Here is a 23,421-nt window from a genome sequence, read left to right as displayed (position 1 = left end):
TTTTTCCCCAGTTGTGAACAATGACAAATTCAGCGATTCCGTGACACAGTGCGGAGTTTTTTTTGGCATTAGGACACAATGTTTAATCAGCTATTTAAAAAATCATCGATACTTTGCATACAGAAAGCGCTCGAAGACTTTTTGCATTTGTACGTATCTTGTAAACACTGTTAGACCAAGACATAGGACATTAGGATACAATTTTTAAGTTCAAAAGAGTGTCAATTAATTCCTCTTAATTAGTGCTTTTTATCTTACTTAATCTTGTTTCTTTTTTTCTTTTTAAAATTTTGAGTCTGGAAGGTTGTGCTCTTCGTCTCTAAGGGATCTTTAGAGCTTAATCAGGTGCCTGATTGCCTGATTAAGTTTACCGTTAAATCTAATACAAAGGTGCTGACCCCGGGGCATTATGTATTTGTTTTTCATTTATTGTCGACGGAAAGTAGTTGAACGCTTCCTGTTAATTTGTTTTGCTGCAGTTGAGGACTGACTCGGATTTGAAACCTGTGTACTAGTAGGTGACCTAGTGAAACGTGTCCTAGTGGATTAGTTGATGATGAAAAAAAATTACGAGCTACAAGAAGAATGAGTGTTTTTGAAGAGCTGGTAGTAGGCAGGCTGTAATGTAGCCAAGTTGAGAGACCAGGTAAATATTCTGTACTGAGCCTCTACTGTAGTTTTTAGCAGTTATTTTTCTTTCTAGTCTTCTGGTGGCAGTGTTGCTTTAAAATGCTGGCTCAAATCTACGGATGAAGTGATTTTTCTAAGTAATTTATGCTTATAATCCTGCGATAGGCTGTACTTTGAAAGCTTTATTCTCCTAGAGTAGAAAGTCAAACTCTGCAATTACTGTGCAGATTTAATGGTGAAACTTACATGAGTCTTGGAAGGGGTTGACTTTTACAAGGATAATAAACCCTATGGGAATTAACCACCTTGATGCTCTATTACATACTATTTCATTATTTTTTAAAACTTTAGAAAACGTTAATATTGAATAATATATCAACTGGGAGGTTATTATTTCTTTGGGAGAAACAAGCTAAATTTACTTACACTGTGAGGACATATGCACACTCAAGATAATTGATTTTATGTTGCAACATAGGCTGTTGTAGAAAGTCAGCTCTTTGGTAATGCTTGCACCCCTTCCCAAGTGAAGGGTGTCACCTTCTACGCTGGCCATAGGGAGTTGGCTTTGGACCATTTCAATCTTCAGATATACCATCGTGTCACCTTCTACGTCAGCCATGGTGAGTTGGCTTTGGACCATTTCACTCTAAAGATGTACCTTGAGTGAATGGCATTTGACCAGTCCCATCTCTTGAAACACATCTCTTGGCTTCTGTAATACCACAATATCCCAGTTTTTCTTTAATGTCTTTAAGCACTACTACTTAGTGCTGTATTTTCCTTTCAACTGGTCCCTAAGAATTAGAATCCATCAGGGATCTGACCAGGTTCTCATCTCTTTACTACACATTCTCTCCATGCTCCTTACTAGATGCTGTAGCCTGAGACAGTTTACACAATGAGAAGAAAACTGCCACAGGCTTCCACAACCTTACCTACACACGCCCTTGTAGCTGTGCTGTATATTCTACCTTCTTCTCTGTTTCACTTACTGTATCAATCCCACTACATGAATTTTAGATTCCATGGTCTCTTGCCTACTTAAGGCCATTAATTCATCAATTCTGCTTTCTCCTTCTTGAGTCATTAGTTCTCTTCTTTCTACTGGATGCTGTATATAAAACCTTTTCTGACGTTGTTAGAGGGCATTTGGGTTAGTTTCTTGCTTGGATTTTATAAACTAAGTTACCAAACTAGGTCATCATTTTTTACCCAAGGTACAATAACACATATTTAAGTCTTTAGGAAAAAAAGCGTATCATGGAATTTTTTGAACATACACACAAATAGAGAATTGTACTTAAATTTCAAATGATGCTGAACAAAATACAGTTTTCTTCAGATTTGATACTACTTTAGAATTTGAGTATCTTAATAACCATCATTACTTCCAAAAATTTGAGTGATTATACTGTATGTTGGGTATTGTTCTAGATACTGAGGATCCAGCTGTGAACACGACTAGTAAATCTCATTCATTTAGCTTCATTTGGATATTTATTGAGTACCTACCATGAGCAGGCACTCTTCTAGGCACTTCAGATACAGTAGTGGGAAAACCAAAATCCTTGCCTTTGTGGACTTAGATTCTAGTGGGGGTAGAGGAATACACACAGATGAGTAACTAGAATCTATAATATGTTAGAGGTGGTAAGTGCTTTGGAGAAAAAAAGCAGTGAAGGGAATAGGGAGTGTTGGGCAGGATGCAGGTAGTCAAGAAAGGGAGGTGAAATTTGGGTATAGACATGAAATAAATATAGGAGTGATGGATGATTTAGGCAGAGGAAACTGCAAATGTGGAGGCCCTAGTTCTGTGGAGGAACATAAAGGACAACATGGCTAGAGTTTATAAGTGAATGATGTGTTAAGAAAGATGAAATTGGGGAGGCAGGTGGAAAGCGTTATAGGATTTTATTCAAAGTCAGTGGAGGGTTTTATGTAGAGGGGTGGCTGCTTTGTGGAGAGTAGATTGTAAAGATGGCAATGTTGAGAAGTGCAAGATTTTGAGATACACTTTGGTGATAGAGCCAGTGGGACCTCCTCTTGGGTTGAGAGAGAGGAATTAAGGATAATTACCTTTTTTTTTTTTTTTTAGATTTTATTTATTTGAGAGAGAGAGACAGAGATAGTGAGAGAGAGAGCACAAGTGGGGAGGAGAGGGAGAAAGGCTCCCCACAGAGCAGGGAGCCGATGCGGGACTCGATCCCAGGATCCTGGGATCATGACCTGAGCCGAAGGCAGACGCTTAACTGACTGAGCCACCCAGGCACCCGATAATTGCCTTTCTTGAGCACCTCTCATATACTTGGCAAATTGATGGAGGAGTACTTGAACCTAGGGAGGTTAAGATTTTCCTACTCCCTTTCTTTACTTTTCTAAAACTCTTCAGTATCCTATCATTTATCAGCTCTACTTTTTTATATTGTTTATCTGCAAATGTAACAGTAAGTTGAGTCTAAAAATGGAGAAATAAATAGCATTTATATAACTATGAAGTGCTGAGCTAAGTAATATGCTAAGATTTCAAGTCTTCTCAGAATCCAAAATCACAGCCCCTTTGCCATTTGAAGGATGAGACTTTCCAATGTCAGCTTCACCTTGATTGTATTTCTTATAAACTGTTAGTTTCTTTTTTTTTTTTAGATTTTATTTATTTATTTGAGAGAGAGAATGAGAGACAGAGAGCATGAGAGGGAAGAGGGCACAGGGAGAAGCAGACCCCCCGCTGAGCAGGGAGCCCGATGCGGGACTCGATCCCGGGACTCCAGGATCATGACCTGAGCCGAAGGCAGCCGCCCAACCAACTGAGCCACCCAGGCGCCCTAAACTGTTAGTTTCTTAAAATATACCATTTCTTAGCTTGCTTAAACAAAAATGGTTTGAGATCTGTCTTTATATATGGACCTTGCCTATTCTTTTTACTTACAATAAAGAATGTCCACATTTTTAATTTTTTACTGTAAACGTTCTTTTTTTTTTTTTTATGTTTTTAAATATTTTTAAGGTTTAAAAGTGTTTAAAGTTTGTAATTCCTAGTAGGAAAACATTATCTGAATGACTACCCTAATGGCAAACCACTATAGAATGTTTCAGTTGCATGTGGGGCAGAGGGGTAGGGATTCTCTTCACAGCACCCCAGCTTTCTTCATGAGAAGGTCAGAGGTACACTGGTTTGTATTATTGCGACATCCATTAGGTGATCGTTGCTTTTCCTTCAGCAAGGGCTTTATTTGTCAGAAGGGCATTATTAGGCTTGACCTCCAAATTTGGCTGACAATTTACTGATGAGATTCATAACCTTTGGATTGCTCTGATATTTTGACATATTTGCTGGGTTCTGGGCCACATCCTGGAAGGCCACCATAACTTCTGGATCCTGCATGGCTGCGAGAACCTCTGGATCACTAAGAATTTCATTGAGCCCAGGCATTCCTGCCATTCCAGGCATCCCCCCTGCCATTCCAGGCATTCCTCCAGGAAAATTACCAGGCATTCCCCCAGGAAAGCCACCTGGGAAAGAGCCATACTGAGCTCCTGATTGTCGTCTGGCTTCTTCCTCCCTCTGGGCTCTCTCATGTTCTTCCCGAGCCTTCTTAACCCTTTCTATTCTTTCTTTGATCTCTCGCTCTTCACGTTTTCGCTCATACTTTCTCCGATGTTCAGCAATTTTCTGGGCCCTCGGTTGAACTTCTTTCAGCATTGCGCTAGCATCTTCATCGTAATCCAGTTTACAAGCAAGGGCAAGATCATGTGCTGCTTCTTCCCAATGGCCCAGAAGTCTGTGTGCTTTCCCTCGCCACTTATAAGGCTGAGCTGAATCAGGATTTATTTCAATAGCTCTGTCACAGTCTCGAATGGCAGCATTTGGCTTCTGTAATTTGATGAAGACACTGGCTCTCTTGGCATACAGAATGGCCAAGCGAGGATTCAGTTTGATGGCATCTGTGAACGAGTCAATGGCTTTCTGTAGTTCACCATCATTTAGGGCATCAATGGCAGCCACTTTTTTATCATTTGCCTGATCCATCATTTCCTTGGTTATCTCTACATTTTCATCTCCCATTTCCTGAGGGGCATCAGTATCTGGTTCAATCACACCTTCATTGTCAATTTCTAGATCACTTTCCTCACTTGATGGTTCCTCTGTCTTTATGTTTTCCTCCACCGTCTTACTATCTGTTTTTTCTTCCTTGATATTGTCTTCTGATTTAGTTTTATGAGTGGCAGGTGGTATTTTACCCCCCATGCTCTCTACCCACTCCCGCAGGAAACGCATTTCCTCGGTGTGCAGAACGCTCCAATCCTGCTTACACATTTTCACGAAGGCCCGAAGCTCGCTCACGTTGCGGGGGTCCATGGTCCAGAGGCGGTGAAAGGCGGCAGGCGCGGCTGAGGTTGCGGCCCGATTCCAAGCCCCGGTTACTAGCTCAGCGTGATCGTGTGGAAGGGCTGTAAACGTTCTTTTACATTGTCTCCTTGCATGAGAGTTTGATTAGGGCAGTGATTCTGAACCCTGTCAGATTCAGTGCCCTCTTTTAATGTCTCCCTTTTAATCCTGAAATAAAATTATAGATAATACCGAGGACACATAATTTTTTAAAATCCCAATAATGTCCTAGCTGTACTAAAAAGGGAAAATTATATGTAATTTGTAATGGTATAAAATAGAGTTCAGTATGTAAATGCCCCATAATGGTAGCTAGATGGCTGTACCAGTACATAGTTTTGCTGTAGATGCTACCACAGCCAGTTCAGACCACTACGGGTGTGTGGTTGCTGGGGATTCAGACTTACAAGTGGCATTACTATTGGTGATTGTGATATCCTAGAACTCTAAATCCTGAACCTTATTTTTCTTGAGTACTCCAACTTAAAGAGTTTGACCACCCCAATCCAGTTAGCTTTTAACTATCCCACACTCCTCTAGTCTGAGCTTCCATTTCCTGGTCAATCAATCACACCCAACATTCATCCTTTTTTTTTTTTTAAAGATTTTATTTTATTTATTTGACAGAGAGAGACACAGCGAGAGAGGGAACATAAGCAGGGGGAGTGGGAGAGGAAGAAGCAGGCTCCCCACCGAGCAGGAAGCCCGATGCGGGACTCGATCCCAGGACCCTGGGATCATGACCTGAGCCGAAGGCAGACGCTTAACGACTGAGCCACCCAGGCGCCCCTCCCAACATTCATTCTTAATTCTCTTATTCCTGTTCATACTCGTTTATGGTCGTGATTTGATAAAATGGAATCCTGGTTAATCCAACTCTGCCTACCCCCACACCTGTGGTGCCTACACCTGCAACTAAGGGTAGATGGAGAAGAACACAAAACCTCTGATTTCATTTTAAATTTCTGACCTTCAAGGGGGCCCTTATTGGTGGCTGACAATCATACTGTATTTTCTAGTTCATTCAGTCTTAGACAAACTATTTTATATCTGTTCTGCCCCCCCTCAGACCTACCAGTATCTATTCTATATTCAGTGTCAGCTAATGGCCTTACTTGCTATTTTCCTGAGAAAATTGAAAGAATTGGAATTTCTTAAGATTCCCATTAGGGTGTGTACCCACCTCCCAGCATTTATACCCATAGCAGGCTCTCAGTGTTTGTTAAATCTAAATTAAAGCACATTTGTCCCTTGATTTACCAGCTGGAAAACTTATGTACTAAAACCATGCAAAAGAAAAGTTCTAGGCTCTGATAATTTCAAACAGGATTTTCATTTACTTGAATGGCTGGCAGCAGGGCTGCTAAGTATGGCCATGTACCTTTGGGCTGCACAGCTCCAAGGAATAACAGTGTGTTGTACTACCCCCTCCCCCAGTTTAGAATAACTGTTTTTGGGTATATGTCTAGAAGTGGAAATATTGGATTATACTTCTCCTGTCTTGTCCCGCTCACTTGATCTAGAATTAATCAGTACCTTTAATTTTAAGTCATTTGTTTCCCTCCTTTTTTTGAGGGAAATAGTTTTATTATTTATATAATTACATAAAAATAACCTGTTAATTCTTTTTAGGTTTTCAATTTTGTAAGCCATCAGGTTTTACTTACTTAATCTGTGCATAGAAGCTCTACTTGACAATTACTCTATCCCATTCTTTTTTTTTAAGATTTTACTTATTTATTTATTTGACAGAGAGAGAGAGAGAGAGAGACCGCGAGAGAGGGAACACAAGCAGGGGGAGTGGGAGAGGGAGAACGGGCTTCCCGCTGAGCCGGGAGCCTGATGCGGGGCTCGATCCCAGGACCCTGAGATCATGACCTGGGCCGAAGTCAGACGCTTAACGCCTGAGCCACCCAGGCGCCCCTAGTCTATCCCATTCTTTACTCATTTTCTTAGATGCTGAGTTAATTTGTGGAAAAAATGTCCTGTAAACCATTAATATTTACTAATGAGAGGAGCATTACAGGAAGTCTGCTTCTTACAAAGAATACATATCTTTTTTTCTTTTCTACTTACAGTGGAAAACATCTGTGATTATGAATTAAGCTTATCTTCTTCCTAGATTTCAAGAATTGTTGTTAGGCTGACTTTTACATGGGAAATTCTAGTTGTGATTCTTAAATTGCAAGTAGTCATTACTATCTCGTGCATTTATTTAGCTTTGTTGTTGTTGGACAACATTTCTGATTTAAACTATTTGGAAAATTAAACATACTGAATTAAATGAAACTCTGGCCAAGGCGACAACTTGCGTGTGATTTTATTGACATCACATTAGTTACTCAGATATGTTAAACCACCTCTCATTCATAGGTGAAAAGGGAGAGTGAGAAAGAGAATGGGAAAATGACCCTAAAGGTTCTGGGACTTCTTGGGGTTAATAAAATTTCATAAATTTTTTTAAATTTCAGTTTTATGACTTTAAAACACCCTAAAATTTAAGCTTGGTCTTAGCCCCAAATTTGCTTTTTAGAGTTTCTGTTTTTCTGCCTGTTAAAAAATATTGTTTTTGCTTTTAGTTTTTTTAATATTTTGTTTTATACTTTTATATTTATAATTTAATATGTTTCTATTTTTGCTTTTGTATTTTATATGTACCTGTTAGAAAGTACACTAGTTTTGCTTTTGTGTTTTAAAGGACCTGAATGGAGGGGCGCCTGGGCGGCTCAGTCGGTTGAGCAGTCTGCCTTTGGCTCAGGTCATGATCCCAGAGTCCCAGGATCAAGCCCCCCGTATCAGGCTCCCTGCTCAGTGGGGAGCCTGCTTCTCCCTCTGCCCCTCTCCTCTGCCCTCTGTTCATGATGTCTTTCTCTCTCTTGAATAAATAAATAAAATCTTAAAAAATAATAAAATAAACAACCTGAATGGAGGCATTTGAGTTCGTAAGGAAGTGGTGGGGAGCAAATTGGAAGATAGCTCTAGTTGTTTTCTTCTTTTCTTTCTTGATGGTTTCTTATTCTACTGAAAGGACCCTTAGCCAAGATGTAGACTAAGTTGAAAGATGTCCAAATGGAAATTCAGGAAAGTCATTTGTCTCTAGCTCCATGGTAAATTTTGATATTTGCTATATCAAATTCACCCACCATATTCTTTAGGAATGTGTTGGCTTATTATTGGGTCTTTATTTACTAACCCATGTGAATTTTAGAATCAGTCAAGTTGCACTAAAAAATTGGGGCTTTTATTGGAATTACATTGAATATCCTCTTTTTGGGGGAAGATTGGGTATCTTTTTTTTTTTTTTTTTTTAAGATTTTATTTATTTATTTGACAGAGACACAGTGAGAGAGGGAACACAAGCAAGGGGGATTGGGAGAGGGAGAAGCAGGCTTCCTGCGGAGCAGGGAGCCCGATGTGGGACTCGATCCCAGGACCCTGGGACCATGACCTAAGCCGAAGGCAGTTGCTTAATGACTGAGCCACCCAGGCGCCCCAGATTGGATATCTTTATAATGACCTCTTTTACCCATGAAAATTATTTGTGCTTTTTTTTTTTTTTTAAGATCTTATTTATTTATTTGAGAGAGGGAAAGCAAGCGAGAGAGCACCAATGGAGGGAGAGGCAGAGGGAGAGGGAGAAGCAGACTCCCCACTGAGCAGGGAGCCCGATGTGGGGGCTCGATCCCAAGACCCTGGGATCATGACCTGAGCCGAAGGCAGATGCTTAACCAACTGAGCCACCCAGGTGCCCCTGTGTTTTCTTTAATATGTCTCATTAATGTTTCATTATTTTCTCCAAATAGGTCTTAAACACATTTTGTTAGATTTATTCTAATAGTTATTGAGAGTATAAATCCTATTTTTTTATTTTTAAAAAATTATGCTTTCTGATATATTGAAATGAAATGGCATTTTGGATATTGATTTTTGCGACCAACCTGCCTGTAATTCAAAACATTTTTTCTGCAGTTTGTGGATTCTTTTAGGTTTTCTCTACATATGGTAGTCCCTTGTCATCCGTGGGGGATACATTTCCAAGACTCCCCAGCAGATGCCGGAAACAGCAGATCGTACCTATATTCACACTGTGTTTTTCCTTATACATACATACCTGTGAGAAAATTTAATTTATGTTAGGCACCATAAGAGATTAACAGCAATAATAAAGCAGAACATTTATAACAATATACTATAATAAAAGCTATATGAATGTGGTCTCTCTCAGAATCTCCTTGTACTATACTCACCCTTCTTGTGATGATGTGGGATAATGAAATGATGAGATGAAGTGAGGTTTAATGATGTAGGCATTGTAACATAGTGTTAGGCTATTATTGATTTCTGAAGGAGGATTATCTACTTCTGAACCACAGTTGACCTTGGTAACTCAGGCTGTGGAAAGCAAAACTGGGGATAAGTGGGGACTACCAGATAATGATAGTTTTGCTTCTTTCCAGTTCTTTAGTTTTGCTTGGTTTGGGTGCATTGGCTAAGACTCTTAGGATGAGGTTGAGTAAAAGAGCGTGGGCCTTGAGTTCTTTTGTTTCAAGGGTATGTTCATTTCACCATTAGGAATCACAGTTCCTGTAATTTTTTTTTTTTAAAGATTTTATTTATTTGACAGAGAGAGGGACAGCAGGAGAGGGAACACAAGCATGGGGAGTGGAGAGGGAGAAGCAGGCTTCCTGCTGAGCAGAGAGCCCAATGCAGGGCTCCATCCCAGGACCCTGGGATCATGACCTGAGCCGAAGGCCAACGCTTAACAACTGAGCCACCCAGGCGCCCCTCCTGTAATTTTTTTTAAAAAAACTTTTTACTATAAAGAATTTTGAACATATGTAAAGGTAGACAGAATAAAATAACAAATCCACCCACAACACTCATCAGTCCATGGCTAATCATGCCCCATCACTTTGTCACAAATCACAGATACATTGTTTCATCAATGAGACTTTTGATTTAGTGTCTTGAAGATAAATGTTCTTTAAAAAATTGTTGGGGTGCCTGGGTGGCTCAGGCAGTTAAGCGTCCAACTCTTGATCTCAGCTCAGGTCTTGATCTCAGGGTCTTGAGTTCAAGCCTCACGTTGGGCTCCCAACTGGGCATGGAGTCTACTTAAAAAAAATTATTAAAAAATTGTTAACATAACCTCACCACCATTATCATATGTAAAAAAAAAAAATAATGCCAAATATGCAGGGTCAAATTTCCAATTTTTAAAATGTCATGCAAATTTTTAATTAGATATTTGTTTATTTTAGTAGGCTCCCACCCAGCGTGGAACTCAGTGTGGGGCTTGAACTCACGACCCTGAGATCAAGACTTGAGCTGATACCAACAGTTGGATGCTTAACTGACTATGCTACCCAGGCACCCCTTTAATTATTTCAAGAAAACTCAGGATCCAAATAAGATTTCCACACTGTGATTTGTTAATATATTAGTTTCCTGTTGCTGCTGTGTCAATTTACCATACACTTAGTAGCCTAAGCAACATAGATTTATTTTCTTACAGTTTTGGAGGTCAGAAGTCCTAAATGGGTTTCATTGGGATAAAATCAAGGTTTCAGCAAGATTGTATTCTTCTAGAGAACTTCGAGGGGATAATTTTCCATATTCTGGAAACTGCATGCATTTCTTGGCTTAAGACCTCTTCTTCTGTCTTCAAAGCCAGCAGTATAGCACCTTCACATCTTCCTGACCACTGCTTTTGTCATTGCATCTCTGTTTACTCTCCTGCCTCTCTTTTATGAGGTGTCTTGTGATATATTGGGCCCAAGATAACCCAGAGTAATCTCCCCACTTTAAGACCTTTACAACATCTTTAAAGTTCTTTTTACCACATAAAGGAACATTCTCACAGGTATCACAGGTCTTAGGATGTGGACACCTTTGGGAGGCCATACCTCAGTCAACATGTTTATTAAGTTTCTTTGAATTTTTTTCTCCCTCAGTTTCTCTTTTTAAAAATTCTTGGATTTTAGGGTGCCTGGGTGGCTCAGTTGGTTAAGTGTCTGCGTTCAGCTCAGGTCATGATCCCAGGGTTCTGGGATCAAGTCCTGCCATAGGGCTTCCTGCTCAGTGGAGACCTTGCATCTCCCTCTGCCCCTCCCCCCACTCGTGGGCACCCCCCCACTTCTCTCTCTCTCTCATAAATAAATAAAATCTTAAAAAAAAAATTCTTGGATTTTATTTGTAGAGTTTCCCACAGTTATGATTTTGCTGATTTCATTCCTGTGCTGCTAGTTCCTCTGTATTTCCTATAAATTGGTAGTTGGACCTATAGCTTGATCAGATTCGGTCTTTTTTTCCTCCTCAGGAGGCACATAGCATCAAGAAAGCACATAAGGTATGATAGTATCTTTTTATGATGTTAGCAACCATTAATGTTCAGTGTTTAGATCTCTTAATTCATTAGGGTTTGTAAAATGATACTCTAATTTTGTCATTCTTTCACTTATTAACTAGAATACTTTTATAAAGAGAAATTTAGACCATTTACTTCTGTTTGGTTACTCATTGGCATAGTTTATAATAGAAAGGCAGGCATACCTCATTTTCTTGTGCTCTACATTATTGTGCTTCATAGATACTGCATTTTTCACAAATTGAAGGTTTGTGGCAACCCTGCATTAAACAAGTCAATTGGTGCCCTTTTTCCGACAGCATTTGGTTACTTTGTTATCTCTATGCCACATTTTGGTAATTCTTGCAGTATTTCTAAATTTTTTGGGGGGGGCGCCTGGGTGGCTCAGTCGTTAAGCGTCTGCCTTCGGCTCAGATCATGATCCCAGCGTCCTGGGATCGAGCCCCACATCGGGCTCCCTGCTCTGCGGGAAGCCTGCTTCTCCCTCTCCCACTCCCCCTGCTTGTGTTCCCTCTCTCGCTGTGTCTCTCTCTGTCAAATAAATAAATAAAATCTTTAAAATAAATAAATAAATAAATAAATTTTTTTGTTGTAGTGTGTTATGATGATCTGTGATCAGTGATCTCTGATGTTACTATTGTAATTGTTGGAACCACACCTATTCAAGATGGCAAACTTAATCAATAAATGTGTTCTGACTGCTCCACTGACCAGCCATTTCCTGTTTTTCTCCCTCTCCCTGGGCCTTCCTGTTCCTTGAGACACAACCATATTGAAATGAGGCCAATTAATAGCTCTACGATGGCCTCTAAATGTTCAAGTGAAAGAAAAAGTTGCGTGTGTCTCACTGTAAATCAAAAGCTAGAAATGATTAAGCTTAGTGAGGAAGGCAAGTCAAAAGCTGAGACAGGCCAAAAGCTAGGCCTCTTGTGACAAACAGCCAACTTGTGACTGCAAAGGAAAGGTTCTTGACGGAAATTAAAAGTGCTACTCCAGTGAACACACAAATGATAAGAAAGCAACACAGCTTTATTGCTGATAGAGAGACAAAGTTTTAGTGGTCTGGATAGAAGATCAAAGCGGCCACAATACTCCCTTAAGCCAGAGTGTCGTCCAGAACAAGGCCCTAACTATCTTCAGTTCTGTGAAGGCTGAGATTGGTGAGGAAGCCGTGGAAGTTTGAAGCCAGAAGTTGGTTCATGAGGTTTAAGGAAAGAAGCCATCTCCATAACATAAAAGTTCCAACAAGTTATTCAGAAGATCTAGCTAGGATGATTCATGAAGGTAGCTACACTAAACAACAGATTTTCAATGTAGACGGAACAGCCTTATGTTAGGAATAAGATTCCATCTAGGACTTTCACAGCTAGGGAGGAGAAGTCAATGCCTGGCTTTAAAGGACAGGGTGACTCTCTTGTTATAGGCTAATGCAGCCTGTGACTTTAAGTTGAAGCCACTGCTTCACTTACCATTGTGAAAATCCTAAGGCCCTTCGGAATTATGCTAAATCCACTCTCCTGTGCTCTATAAATGGAACAACAAAGCTGGGGGAGAGCACATCTATTTACAACATGGTTTCCTGAATATTTTAAGCCACTGCTGAGACCTACTGCTGAGGAAAAAAAGATTCTTTCAGAATATTACTGCTCGTTGACAATGCGCCTGGTCATGCAAGAGCTGCAGTGGAGATGTACAATGAGAATTACTGTTGTCTTCATGCGTGCTAACATGCCTGCTAATCCATTCTGCAACCCATGGATCATGGAGTAATTTTGATTTTAAAGTCTTACTGTTTAAGAAATAACATTTCGTAAGGCTATAACTGCCATAGATTGTGATTCCTGTGATGGATCTGGGCAAAGTAAATTGAAAACCTTCTGGAAAGGACTCACCATTCTAGATGCCAAGAAAATTCATGATTCCTGGGAAGAGTTCAACATAACAAACAGGAGTTTGGAAGAAGTTGATGGCTTTGAGACATTCAAGGGAGGGAGTAACTGCAGACGTGGTAGAAATAGCAAGAGAACTAGAATTAGAAGTGGAGTCTTCGCTGTGCAGTAACTTTTTATCTTGATGTGGTCCCAATAATTTATTTTTGCTTTTGTTTCCCTTGCCTCAGGAGACATATAGAAGTTGCTACAGCCAGTGTCAAAGAAGTTACTGCCTGTGTTCTCTGCTAGGATTTTTATGGTTTCAGGTCTTACAGTTAGGTCTTTGATCGTTTTGAGTTTATTTTTGTGTAAGGTGTAAGAAAGTGGTCCAGTTTCATTCTTTCGCATGTTGCTGTCCAGTTTTCCCAGCACCGTTTGTTGAAAAGACTGTCTTTTTCCCATTGGATATTCTGATGGGTTAAATAGGTGATGGGTATTAGGGAATGTACTTGTTGTGATGAGCACAGGGTGATGTAAGTGTTGAATTACTACATTGTACACCTGAAACTCATATAACACTATATGTTAACTAACTGGAATTAAAATAACCTAGGGGAAAAAAAAAAAAGAAATGGAGCCTGAAAATGTGAGTTGCAACAATCTCATGATAGAACTGGAGCAGATGAGTTGCTTCTTAATGAATGAGGAAATAGTTTTTCTTGGGATGGGATCTACTCCTGGTGAAGATGCTGTGAAGATTGTTGAAATGACAGCAAAAGATTAAAAATCTTACATATATTTAGTTGATAAGCAGCATCAGAGTTTGAGAACCTTGACTCCAATTTTGAAAGAAATTCCGTGGGTAAAAGGCTATTAAACAGCATCACATGCTACAGAGAAATCATTCATGAAAGGAAAAGTCAATTGTTGCAGCAAACTTCATTGTTGTCTTTTTTTTTTTTTTTGAAGATTTTATTTATTTCTTGATGAGAGAGAGACAGCAAGAGAGGGAACACAAGCAGGGAGAGTGGGAGAGGGAGAAGCAGGCTTCCCGCAGAGCAGAGAGCCCAATGTGGGACTCGATCCCAGGACCCTGGGATCATGACCTGAGCCGAAGGCAGACGCTTAACGACTGAGCCACCCAGGTGCCCCTTTTGTTGTCTTATTTTTAAGAAATTGCCACAGCCACCCCAGCCTTTAACAACCACCACCCTGATTGGGCAGCAGCCATCAACGTTGAGGCAGGACCCTCCACCAGCCAAAAGATTACAACTTGCTGAAAGCTCAGATAATTGCTAACATTTTTTAGCAGTAAAGTATTTTATAGTTAAGGTATTTACTTTTCTTAAGACATAATGATATTGCATGCTTACTAGAGCAAAATATAGGGTAAACATGACTTTTATATGCACTGGGAAATGAAAAAATTGACTTACTTTGTTGCGATATTCCCTTTATTGCAGTGGTCTGGAACAGAATCCACAGTATTTCTGAGGTATGCCTGTAGTTCAAATGATTCTTTCATTTACTAAGTGTTGAAATATTAAGGTGGTCTTCTTGCATCCTCCAATATTGGCTAAATAGTTTTTATCATTATGAATTCTTGTATTTAAACATATCTAATGTGTTTCAAGACAATGCAGTTATTATCCTTATTAATATTTAAATGTTCTATCTTGACATGACCCTAGTAATCTCTTACAGCATCTTCGCTGTCTGTTACCACAAGATGTCCTAGTTCCTGCTCCTGCCCTGGAATGAGCCACTTCTCCAAGAAACTCTGGTTCTTTTTAGTGGGAAATAGTATATATGTGAGTGCTAGTGGAACTCATTGTTACTTGTTTGATTGTTTCTAGATTTTTTTTTTCAATAAATAGGATGGGTTTTATCTTAATTTGGAAGAAAAATATATCATGAGTTCATAGTGATTCTAATTTAGTTTCAGGACTGCATTTTTTACTACTTCTGTATGTCTTCTATCTCCTTCAGTCAACAAGATTTCTAAAATCATTGAAGTTTCTTTTTTTGCAGAGTTTAGTGTTTGTTCTTAGGGTATATCCCCCTGGAGAGAGAGAATCAAATTACTATACTTTAAAGTCACTTGAAATAGTTAAAATACTAATTTGGTATACGTTTAGGTTCACTTATTTTGTTTTCAATGAAATTAGTTATTGCTACAAATACAGTGTATTCAAAATAGTCTGGCTTCCTTCTCTATTCCTTATAGCCTGTTCCTAACCATTAAAAATATTTTTTCTTATTATTTTTCCATTGCTGTTATTTTTAATAAACATTTCTAACTGTATTTACACGTAGTCCTCTTTGTATATATACATGCATTGTCCAACTTGCTTTTTTCAGTTAACGATATATCATGGAGGTGCACTTGGGTGGCTCAGCTGGTTAAGTGTCTGACTCTTGATTTTGGCTCAGGTCATGATCTCAGGGTCGTGAGATCAAGACTCGTGTCGTGCTCCACGCTTAGCAAGGAGTCTGCTTGAGATTCTCTCACCCCCCCCACTCACTCTTTCTCTTTAAAATAAATAAATAAAATCTTAAAGAAAACAATATCATAGAGGTTATTGCATAGCAGAATTAGGGTAGTCCTCATTTTTATTTTTAAAGTGTTACAGTGGGGCGCCTGTGTGGCTCAGTCGTTAAGTGTCTGCCTTCGTCTCAGGTCGTGATCCCAGGGTCCTGGGATCAAGCCCCGCATCAGGCTCCCTGCTCAGCGGGAAGCCTACTTCTCCCTCTCCTACTCCCCCTGCGTGTGTTCCTGCTCTCGCTATCTCTCTCTCTCTGTCAAATAAATAAATAAAATCTTTAAAAAAATAAAATAAAGTGTTATAGTACCCTGTAGCATGGATGTACCATCGTTTATTGAATCTGTCTCATATTGATGAATGTTTGGATAGTTTCTGGTCTCTTGCAATGAATAATATTCATATGTCCTTTAATAATTTTGTTAGTGTATCTTAGGGATAGATTCCTAAATGAGATCTTACCAAGTGTGCATGTTTTTCCTGCTAATTTGAGATACTGCTTTTATCACCTGTAAAGTCTGTTAAGTCTGTGAGCCTATTTGTAGATTTTTCAATTATGTTTTAACAGCTTTATTGATATAATTTACATATTATACAATTTATTCATTTGAAGTGTACAATTCATTGATTTTTTTAGTATATTTACATATATGCACAACCATCAGCACAGTTAATTTTAGAATTATTTTCATCACCTCAAGAAGATCCTTGTACCCTTTTGCAGATACCACCTTATCCCCCCATATTCCCTAGTTCTAAGCAACCACTAATCTACTTTCTATCTTTATAGGTTTGCTTATTTTGGACATTTCTTACAAGTTTAATCATACAACATCTCACCATTTGTGACTTTTTTTTTCACTTACAATGTTTTCAAGGTTCATTCATGTTGTAACATGTACCAGTCAGTCCTGTTCATGACCACATTTTTGATTGAGTGCATACACCACATTTTCTTTACCCATCAGTTGAAGAACATGTGGGTTTTTGCACCTTTAGCTATTATGAATAAGCTGTAGTGAACATTGGCATACAGGTATCTGTGTCCTGGTTTAACTCCTTTGGATATATACCTAGGAGTGGAATTAATTGTTGGCCACTCAGTGTTTTTGTAACACCCTTCACCTTATACCTTCCCTTTTTTCATGTGCTTCATAGAGGGTTTTTCTCCATGTTCTCTTCTCCAGTGGTAAACTGCTCCTTATGCTGTCCTTGCTAGCCTGGTTGTGGCGAGTGGGAGTGTTCTCTGTTTTTCTGGTCCAGCTTCAGTCTTAGGAGCCCTTGGTTCTTGAGTCTTAGGGATGAGGCTTTATCAGAGATCCTGCCTCTCCTCAACTATAGACCTCTAATCATCTGAGCCCAGGATGATTTTCTGCTTCTCCCTCTGAAGTAGCGAACTTTTTTTCTTTCCTCTTTGCTCAGCAGCAGTGAGTTTTTACCTGTGTCCTGGGGTGACAGTATTTGTCTTTCTCTCAGTAGCATCATACCTTTGTTTCTTACAAAAGTATGGGAAAAGAAAGGTTTGTGCCTTTCCTACAAAGGCAGCTGCTCCCTTCGTCAGACTTGTACAACCAAGAGATACTTCTTCCAATCACGAGTGTTCAGTGGAGGTTTGTGGAGAAAGAGCCTGTAAATGGGTCTCTCCTTTTGTGTCTGTGGCTGCTAGGGATTATATATTTTCATGCTATCCCACGTTCAGCTATTAACAAGTTAAATATAGTTGAACTCTTAACCCACTTGTATCACATTTTCATTTTCCTTCTGTCCTCTGCCACATGTGTCCTACTGCTTATGTCCCATCTCTCCTTGGGAGCATCTGTCTTTCCTTAAATTTCAGGCTAGTTGATTATCCTACAACTGCAGCTTTCTTATGGATTCAAGAGAGATATGGTTCTATAGATTATTTGGCTTTTTCTTGTTACAGTGGGAGTGGTATTTTTTTCCAGTGTCTCCATCCTAGACAAAAGCTGGAATTTCTGTATAATTAAAGGTGCTGTTATTTTTAACTTTCATTTAGGAAACATTTCAACATTATGGGAAAGTTGCTTGTATAGTCAGTGAACTTCTTTGTACCCTTCACCTAATTTACCAGTTACTAACATTTTGCCAAATACACTTTATCATTATCTTCCTGCATATTTATACACCATTATTGTTATTATTATTGTTATTATTATTGAACCATCTGAGAATAGGGTGCCCTAACCTCATGGCTGTTTATCCCTGAATACTGCAGTCTCCTTATTTTTTAAAAAAACTTGGTAATATATGAAGATCTTTATATGTCAGTGATTATAATTGATTTGAAAGAATGCATTGGTACTTTGTATTCATTAAAATTTCTTTCTATCTGTAGGTATCATTAATGGGACTGGAAATTTTAAGTGCCTTTGTGGACAGATTATCAACACGATTTAAGTCCTATGTAGTAATGGGTAAGTTAACTTTATCTAAAAATTATTGTGGGTTTTGACATACTGACTTTTTTTCTCACTGTTTTTAATAGAATTGGTTCTCTGTGAATGCAAAAATGTAATTTTGTACAACCCAGAGATCTAATTAGCATTTTAGGTTGCCTAGACATAAAAGATTTTAAGCCTATTTAAATAAATATTTCCTTTGAGACCAAAAAAAAAAGCAAAAAACACACTAAATATGCTGTTGATAGATTTTTACTGCATATTTTAAAATGTTTTACTGTAACTTTTACTTTTTTTGTAACATTAAAAATTTATAACTTAAACCATGACTTTTTTCCATTTTTTCTCTTTTTAATTATTCATTTATTTTTTTCCCTTTTCAAATTTTTATTTCAATTCTAATTAACATACAGTTATTGGTATATTGGTTTCAGGAGTAGAATTCAGTGATTCATCACTTACATAGAACACCCAGTGCTCATAACAAGTGCCGTCCTTAATACCCATCACTCATCTAGCCCACCCCCCACCCACTTCCTTCCATCAACCCTCAGTTTGTTCTCTATCATTAGGAGTCTCTTGTGGTTTGTTTCTCTCTCTCTCCTTTTTTCCCTCCCTTCCCGTATGTTCATCTGTTTTGTTTCTTAAATTCCACATATAAGTGAAATCATACGGTATTTGTCTTTCTCTGACTTATTTCACTTAGCATAGTATACTCTAGTTCCATCCATGTCATTGCACATGGTTAAGATTTCATTCTTTTTGACGGCTGAGTAATATCCCATTATATATATAGACACACACACCACATCTTCTTTATCCATTCATCAGTTGATGGATATTTGGGCTCTTGCCATAGTTTGACTGTTGTTGATGCTGCTGCTATAGACATCATGGTGCATGTACCCCTTCGAATCTGTATTTTTGTATCCTTTGGGTAAATACCTAGCAGTGCAATTGCTGGGTCATAGAGTAGCTCTATTTTTAACTTTTTGAGGAACCTCCATACTGTTTTCCAGAGTGGCTGCTCCAGTTTGCATTCCTACAATGCCACTTGTTAGACCATCTGTGATGGACTGGTTCTTTTGTTACTAGTCTGTTGCAGACGAATATTTTGTAAAATACAATAAAAATAAATTACAGCAAAGTGAAAGGAAAAAAAAAAACAAGGCCCAATTTTTTATTATTAGATTCAATAAATAAAATTATTTTGGTCAGATTGTTTTTAAAATTTTATTTTATAAACACTCTTCAGTTTTTTTTTTTACCACAAATAGTTTGTAGACTGGTCCGGGCTGCCAGCCATACTTTGAGGTGCACTTAACAGTAGTGTGTTTGCAGTACAGTACAGCATAGTAATACAATGCTTTTTTTTGTGTGGTGGTTAGGATTACAGCGTTGACTTTGACCTGTTTTCTAAACCTGAGTGACCTTCATGTGTCTTTTCGAGTGCTTTGATGAGTAGATTTGGTTCTATTATGTAGAAATATTTAAGGGGGGGGAAAAAGAAATATTTAAGGGAAACCTCAGATGTTTGTGATTTTCTTTTATGAGTTAAGTTAATGCTTCATAATGCCTCACACTTATTTTTGAATTATCTTTGGTCAACTTTTTATTCATGTTTGGTATAACCGTAAATTCTGCTGCTTTCTTCTTTTTATAAACTTTTTTGTTTAGCTGTCTTTTTAGCAGAAGCATCTTAGTGAGTTTCCCTTTATTATTCCCTTTTTAATCAATACCTGGTATCAATTCATTCTTTATATGAATATCCTCTAGAAAGGTGATTTTTTTACTCTGTCAGTCTTCTGCTGAAAAATCCTATGATGGGGCGCCTGGGTGGCTCAGTCGTTAAGTGTCTGCCTTCGGCTCAGGTCATGATCCCAAGGTTCTGGGATCGAACCCTGCATCGAGCTCCCTGCTACGTGGGAAGCCTGCTTCTCCTTCTCCCATTCCCCGTACTTGTGTTCCCTCCCTCACTGTGTCGCTGTGTCGCTGTCAAATAAATAAATAAGATCTTTAAAAAAAAAAAAAATCCTATGATGTTAAAAACTATGCTCTGCAAACATATTTTACTTGCTTATGTATTTTCTTAAAACATTTTGAATCATTGTTTAAAATTACAACGTTTTACATAAAAATTCATGTTTATGACTTGTCTTAAACAATTGGTCAATGTGGCAACTCTGATCTTCCACTCCTACGGGTACTTTTTGGCTGAAGTTTTGTCATAGCTTCTCTTTTGAATGGGTCATGAGCTTTCTGATTCATAAGTCCCTCCCATCTCCTCTTGTCTCCTCATAACTGAGAATATCAGTTATGATACGGCAAGCTTGGAATACTGCCATTTTTAGAGCTGGTTCATTTTTGGCATTTTCTGTATGTCCCTGACTGTAGGCATTTATGTTTGTAACCCCTGCCCTGTAGTAGTTCCCTATTATTAGCTGTGACAGATATTATTTTAGGGTTGACAGTAATTCTAGGTATTACGTTATCTTGCTTATTTTTTGAACACAAGGAGGGCCAGATGGGATTTGATGCTCCGACTGCTCATAATGAGGCAGTAGGAGTATTGGGACCAGAATCCTAGTTTGTTGCCTCCTAGGACTGTCCTGCTTTCAGAACTTCTGTTTTGCTGTCCTTTGGTGTTCTAGTTCTCTCAGCGTGTATGTCTCTTCTGCATCTCAATAGCCTTATTTATCAGTGATCTTTAGCAAGTACTTTTTTCCACTTTAGCTAATCAGAAACTTGCTCAGTCTTATTAGTTCTGGCCTAATTTGTTCATGCTTCTGCAGTGCTGTTCTTTCTTTTTGAAATCCTCTCCTTGGGGCGCCTGGGTGGTGTAGTCAGTTCAGTTAAGTGTCCCACTCTTGGTTTTGGCTCAGGTTGTATGATCTCAGGGTCCTGAAATTGAGCCCCACATCGGGTTCCACGTGGAGTCTGCTTGGGACACACACTGCCCCTCCACCCTTCTCTCTCTCTCTCTCAAATACATGAATAAATCTTATTTTTTTTAAGATTTAATTTATTTATTTATTTGACAGAGAGCGAGAGAGCACAAGCAGGGGGAACAGTAGAGGGAGAGGGAGAAGCAGGCTCTCCACTGAGCAAGGAGCCTGATGTGGGACTAGATCCCAGGACCCTGGGATCATGATCTGAGTCGAAGGCATTCGCTTAACCATCTGAGCCACCCAGGCGCCCCTACATAAATAAATTAAAAAAAAAAAAAAAGAAACAAATCCTTTTTTTCTCTTTAAAAGATTTACTTCAGATTTCAATATCTAGGAACTTTTCATATTAACCTTACCCTACACTGAAGTTTTCTTTACTCCATGATTCTTATACCCTTAAATACTTAATAAATTACCTTAAGTTGCTTTTATTCGTATTTCATATGTGTTCTCCATATATCTACATAGGCTTATATGTAATTTTTTTTATCTTCTAATCTACTCTTTATGGTTACTTCTGTGCATTAATGTTAGCCAGTATCATTTTCACTTTGAACCCTACATGTTCATCATTTTCCTTGGTGAAACTTGAACTTGTTATTAGTTGAGAGTCAGTGTGGTATAATAGGAAAATTTTATCACTACTTTGCTGCCGTATATTGCCTACTTGTCATCCATTTATTAGGCCTTATCTACTGTACATAATGAGAGATTATCCTTACACTATTTTTGATTTGTATGGTAGCTCCATAAGATAGGCAGTATATCTGTGTACTCTTAAGGGGGTACAGTACTAAACTAAGAGTCCCAGGGTTAACTTTCTTGTTTTACCCTGTCTTAGAATTTAGCCAAACCATGTTAGGAGCCTTTCTGTAAGAGGAAGAAATTGAATTAAATTATGTGTGGAAGGTGTTTTTTTTTAAATAATGTAATCCTAGATATATGTAACTTGATGTGAGTGATATTTTCTTTTGGTGCACTTAGGTTATTATAGCTATTTTTACCTTTTTACGTTAAAAGTGAAGAGATGTTTCAGGAAAATTGAGATTCATGTTCAGTTTTAGACGAAGTGCCAGACAGAGTATGGGCTCTATTGATATAGTTCTTTAATATAAAATACTTAATTTTTCTTTTGTGACCACATGTACTGTGGAAAAATAAGCTTTTCTTTTTTTTTTTTTTTTTTTTTTAATTTGAGAGAGAGAGAATGAGAGACAGAGAGCATGAGAGGGAGGAGGGTCAGAGGGAGAAGCAGACTCCCTGCCGAGCAGGGAGCCCGATGCGGGACTCGATCCCGGGACTCCAGGATCATGACCTGAGCCGAAGGCAGTTGCTTAACCAACTGAGCCACCCAGGCGCCCAGGAAAAATAAGCTTTTCAAACAAAAAAATATATACAGTTTACTGATTACCAACCCTGGTTTATGATAACTGAATTCAGTAAAGGATCTCATGTTTTACAAATTTTAAGCAGATAGTTTTTTTTTTTAATTGTTAGTCACCATATGTTACATCATTAGTTTTTGATGTCGTGTTCCATGATTCATTGTTTGCGTATAACACCCAGTGCTCCATGCAATACAAGCCCTCCTTAATACCCATCACCAGGCTAACCCATCCCCACCCCCCCCTCTAAAACCCTCAGTTTATTTCTCAGAGTCCATAGTCTCTCATGGTTTGTCTCCCCCTCCGATTCCCCCTCTTCATTTTTCCCTTCCTACTATCTTCTTTTTTTTTTTTTTTTTTTTTAACATAAAATGTATTATTTGTTTCAGAGGTACAGGTCTGTGATTCATCAGTCTTACACAATTCACAGCGCTCACCATAGCACATAGACTCCCCAGTGTCCCATCACCCAGCCACCCCATCCCTCCCACCCCCCACCACTCCAGCAACCCTCAGTTTGTTTCCTGAGATTAAGAGTCTCTTATGGTTTGTCTCCCTCTCTGGTTTCATCTTTTTTTTTTTTTAAGATTTTATTTATTTGAGAGAGAGAATGAGATAGAGAGAGAAAGCATGAGAGGGGGGAGGGTCAGAGGGAGAAGCAGACTCCCTGCTGAGCAGGGAGCCCGATGCGGGACTCAATCCCGGGACTCTAGGATCATGACCTGAGCCGAAGGCAGTCGCTTAAGCAACTGAGCCACCCAGGCACCCGTCTGGTTTCATCTTGTTTCATTTTTTCCTCCCTTCCCCTCTGCTCCTTTGTCTTGTTTCTCAAATTCCTCATATCAGTGAGATCATATGATACTTGTC

The 23,421-nt window shown here is 38.8% G+C and overlaps 2 protein-coding genes across 28 annotated transcripts in view; one reads left to right on the top strand and one right to left on the bottom strand.

Annotated features, from left to right (window-relative positions):
- Positions 1 to 23,421, top strand: part of CLASP2 (cytoplasmic linker associated protein 2) — a 182,374-nt gene that overhangs the window by 478 nt on the left and 158,475 nt on the right. For all 27 annotated transcript variants that reach the window (XM_032409083.1, XM_032409082.1, XM_032409081.1 and 24 more), the window contains exon 2: positions 18,158 to 18,236. In XM_032409083.1, the coding sequence (XP_032264974.1) occupies positions 18,158 to 18,236 (79 nt within the window). The remainder of the gene's footprint in view (positions 1 to 18,157; positions 18,237 to 23,421) is intronic.
- On the bottom strand, positions 3,620 to 4,994 carry LOC116635182 (hsc70-interacting protein-like). The gene has a single exon (XM_032409116.1). It carries the CDS (start codon positions 4,988 to 4,990, stop codon positions 3,881 to 3,883), a length of 1,110 nt encoding a protein of 369 aa, XP_032265007.1. The 5' UTR covers positions 4,991 to 4,994; the 3' UTR covers positions 3,620 to 3,880.

This window comes from Phoca vitulina, unplaced genomic scaffold, assembly GCF_004348235.1.
Source record: "Phoca vitulina isolate PV1807 unplaced genomic scaffold, GSC_HSeal_1.0 scaffold10, whole genome shotgun sequence".
Classification (NCBI taxonomy): Eukaryota; Metazoa; Chordata; class Mammalia; order Carnivora; family Phocidae; genus Phoca; species Phoca vitulina.
Note: the sequence above shows the minus strand (reverse complement) of the source record. Positions and strands in the feature narration are given on the sequence as shown.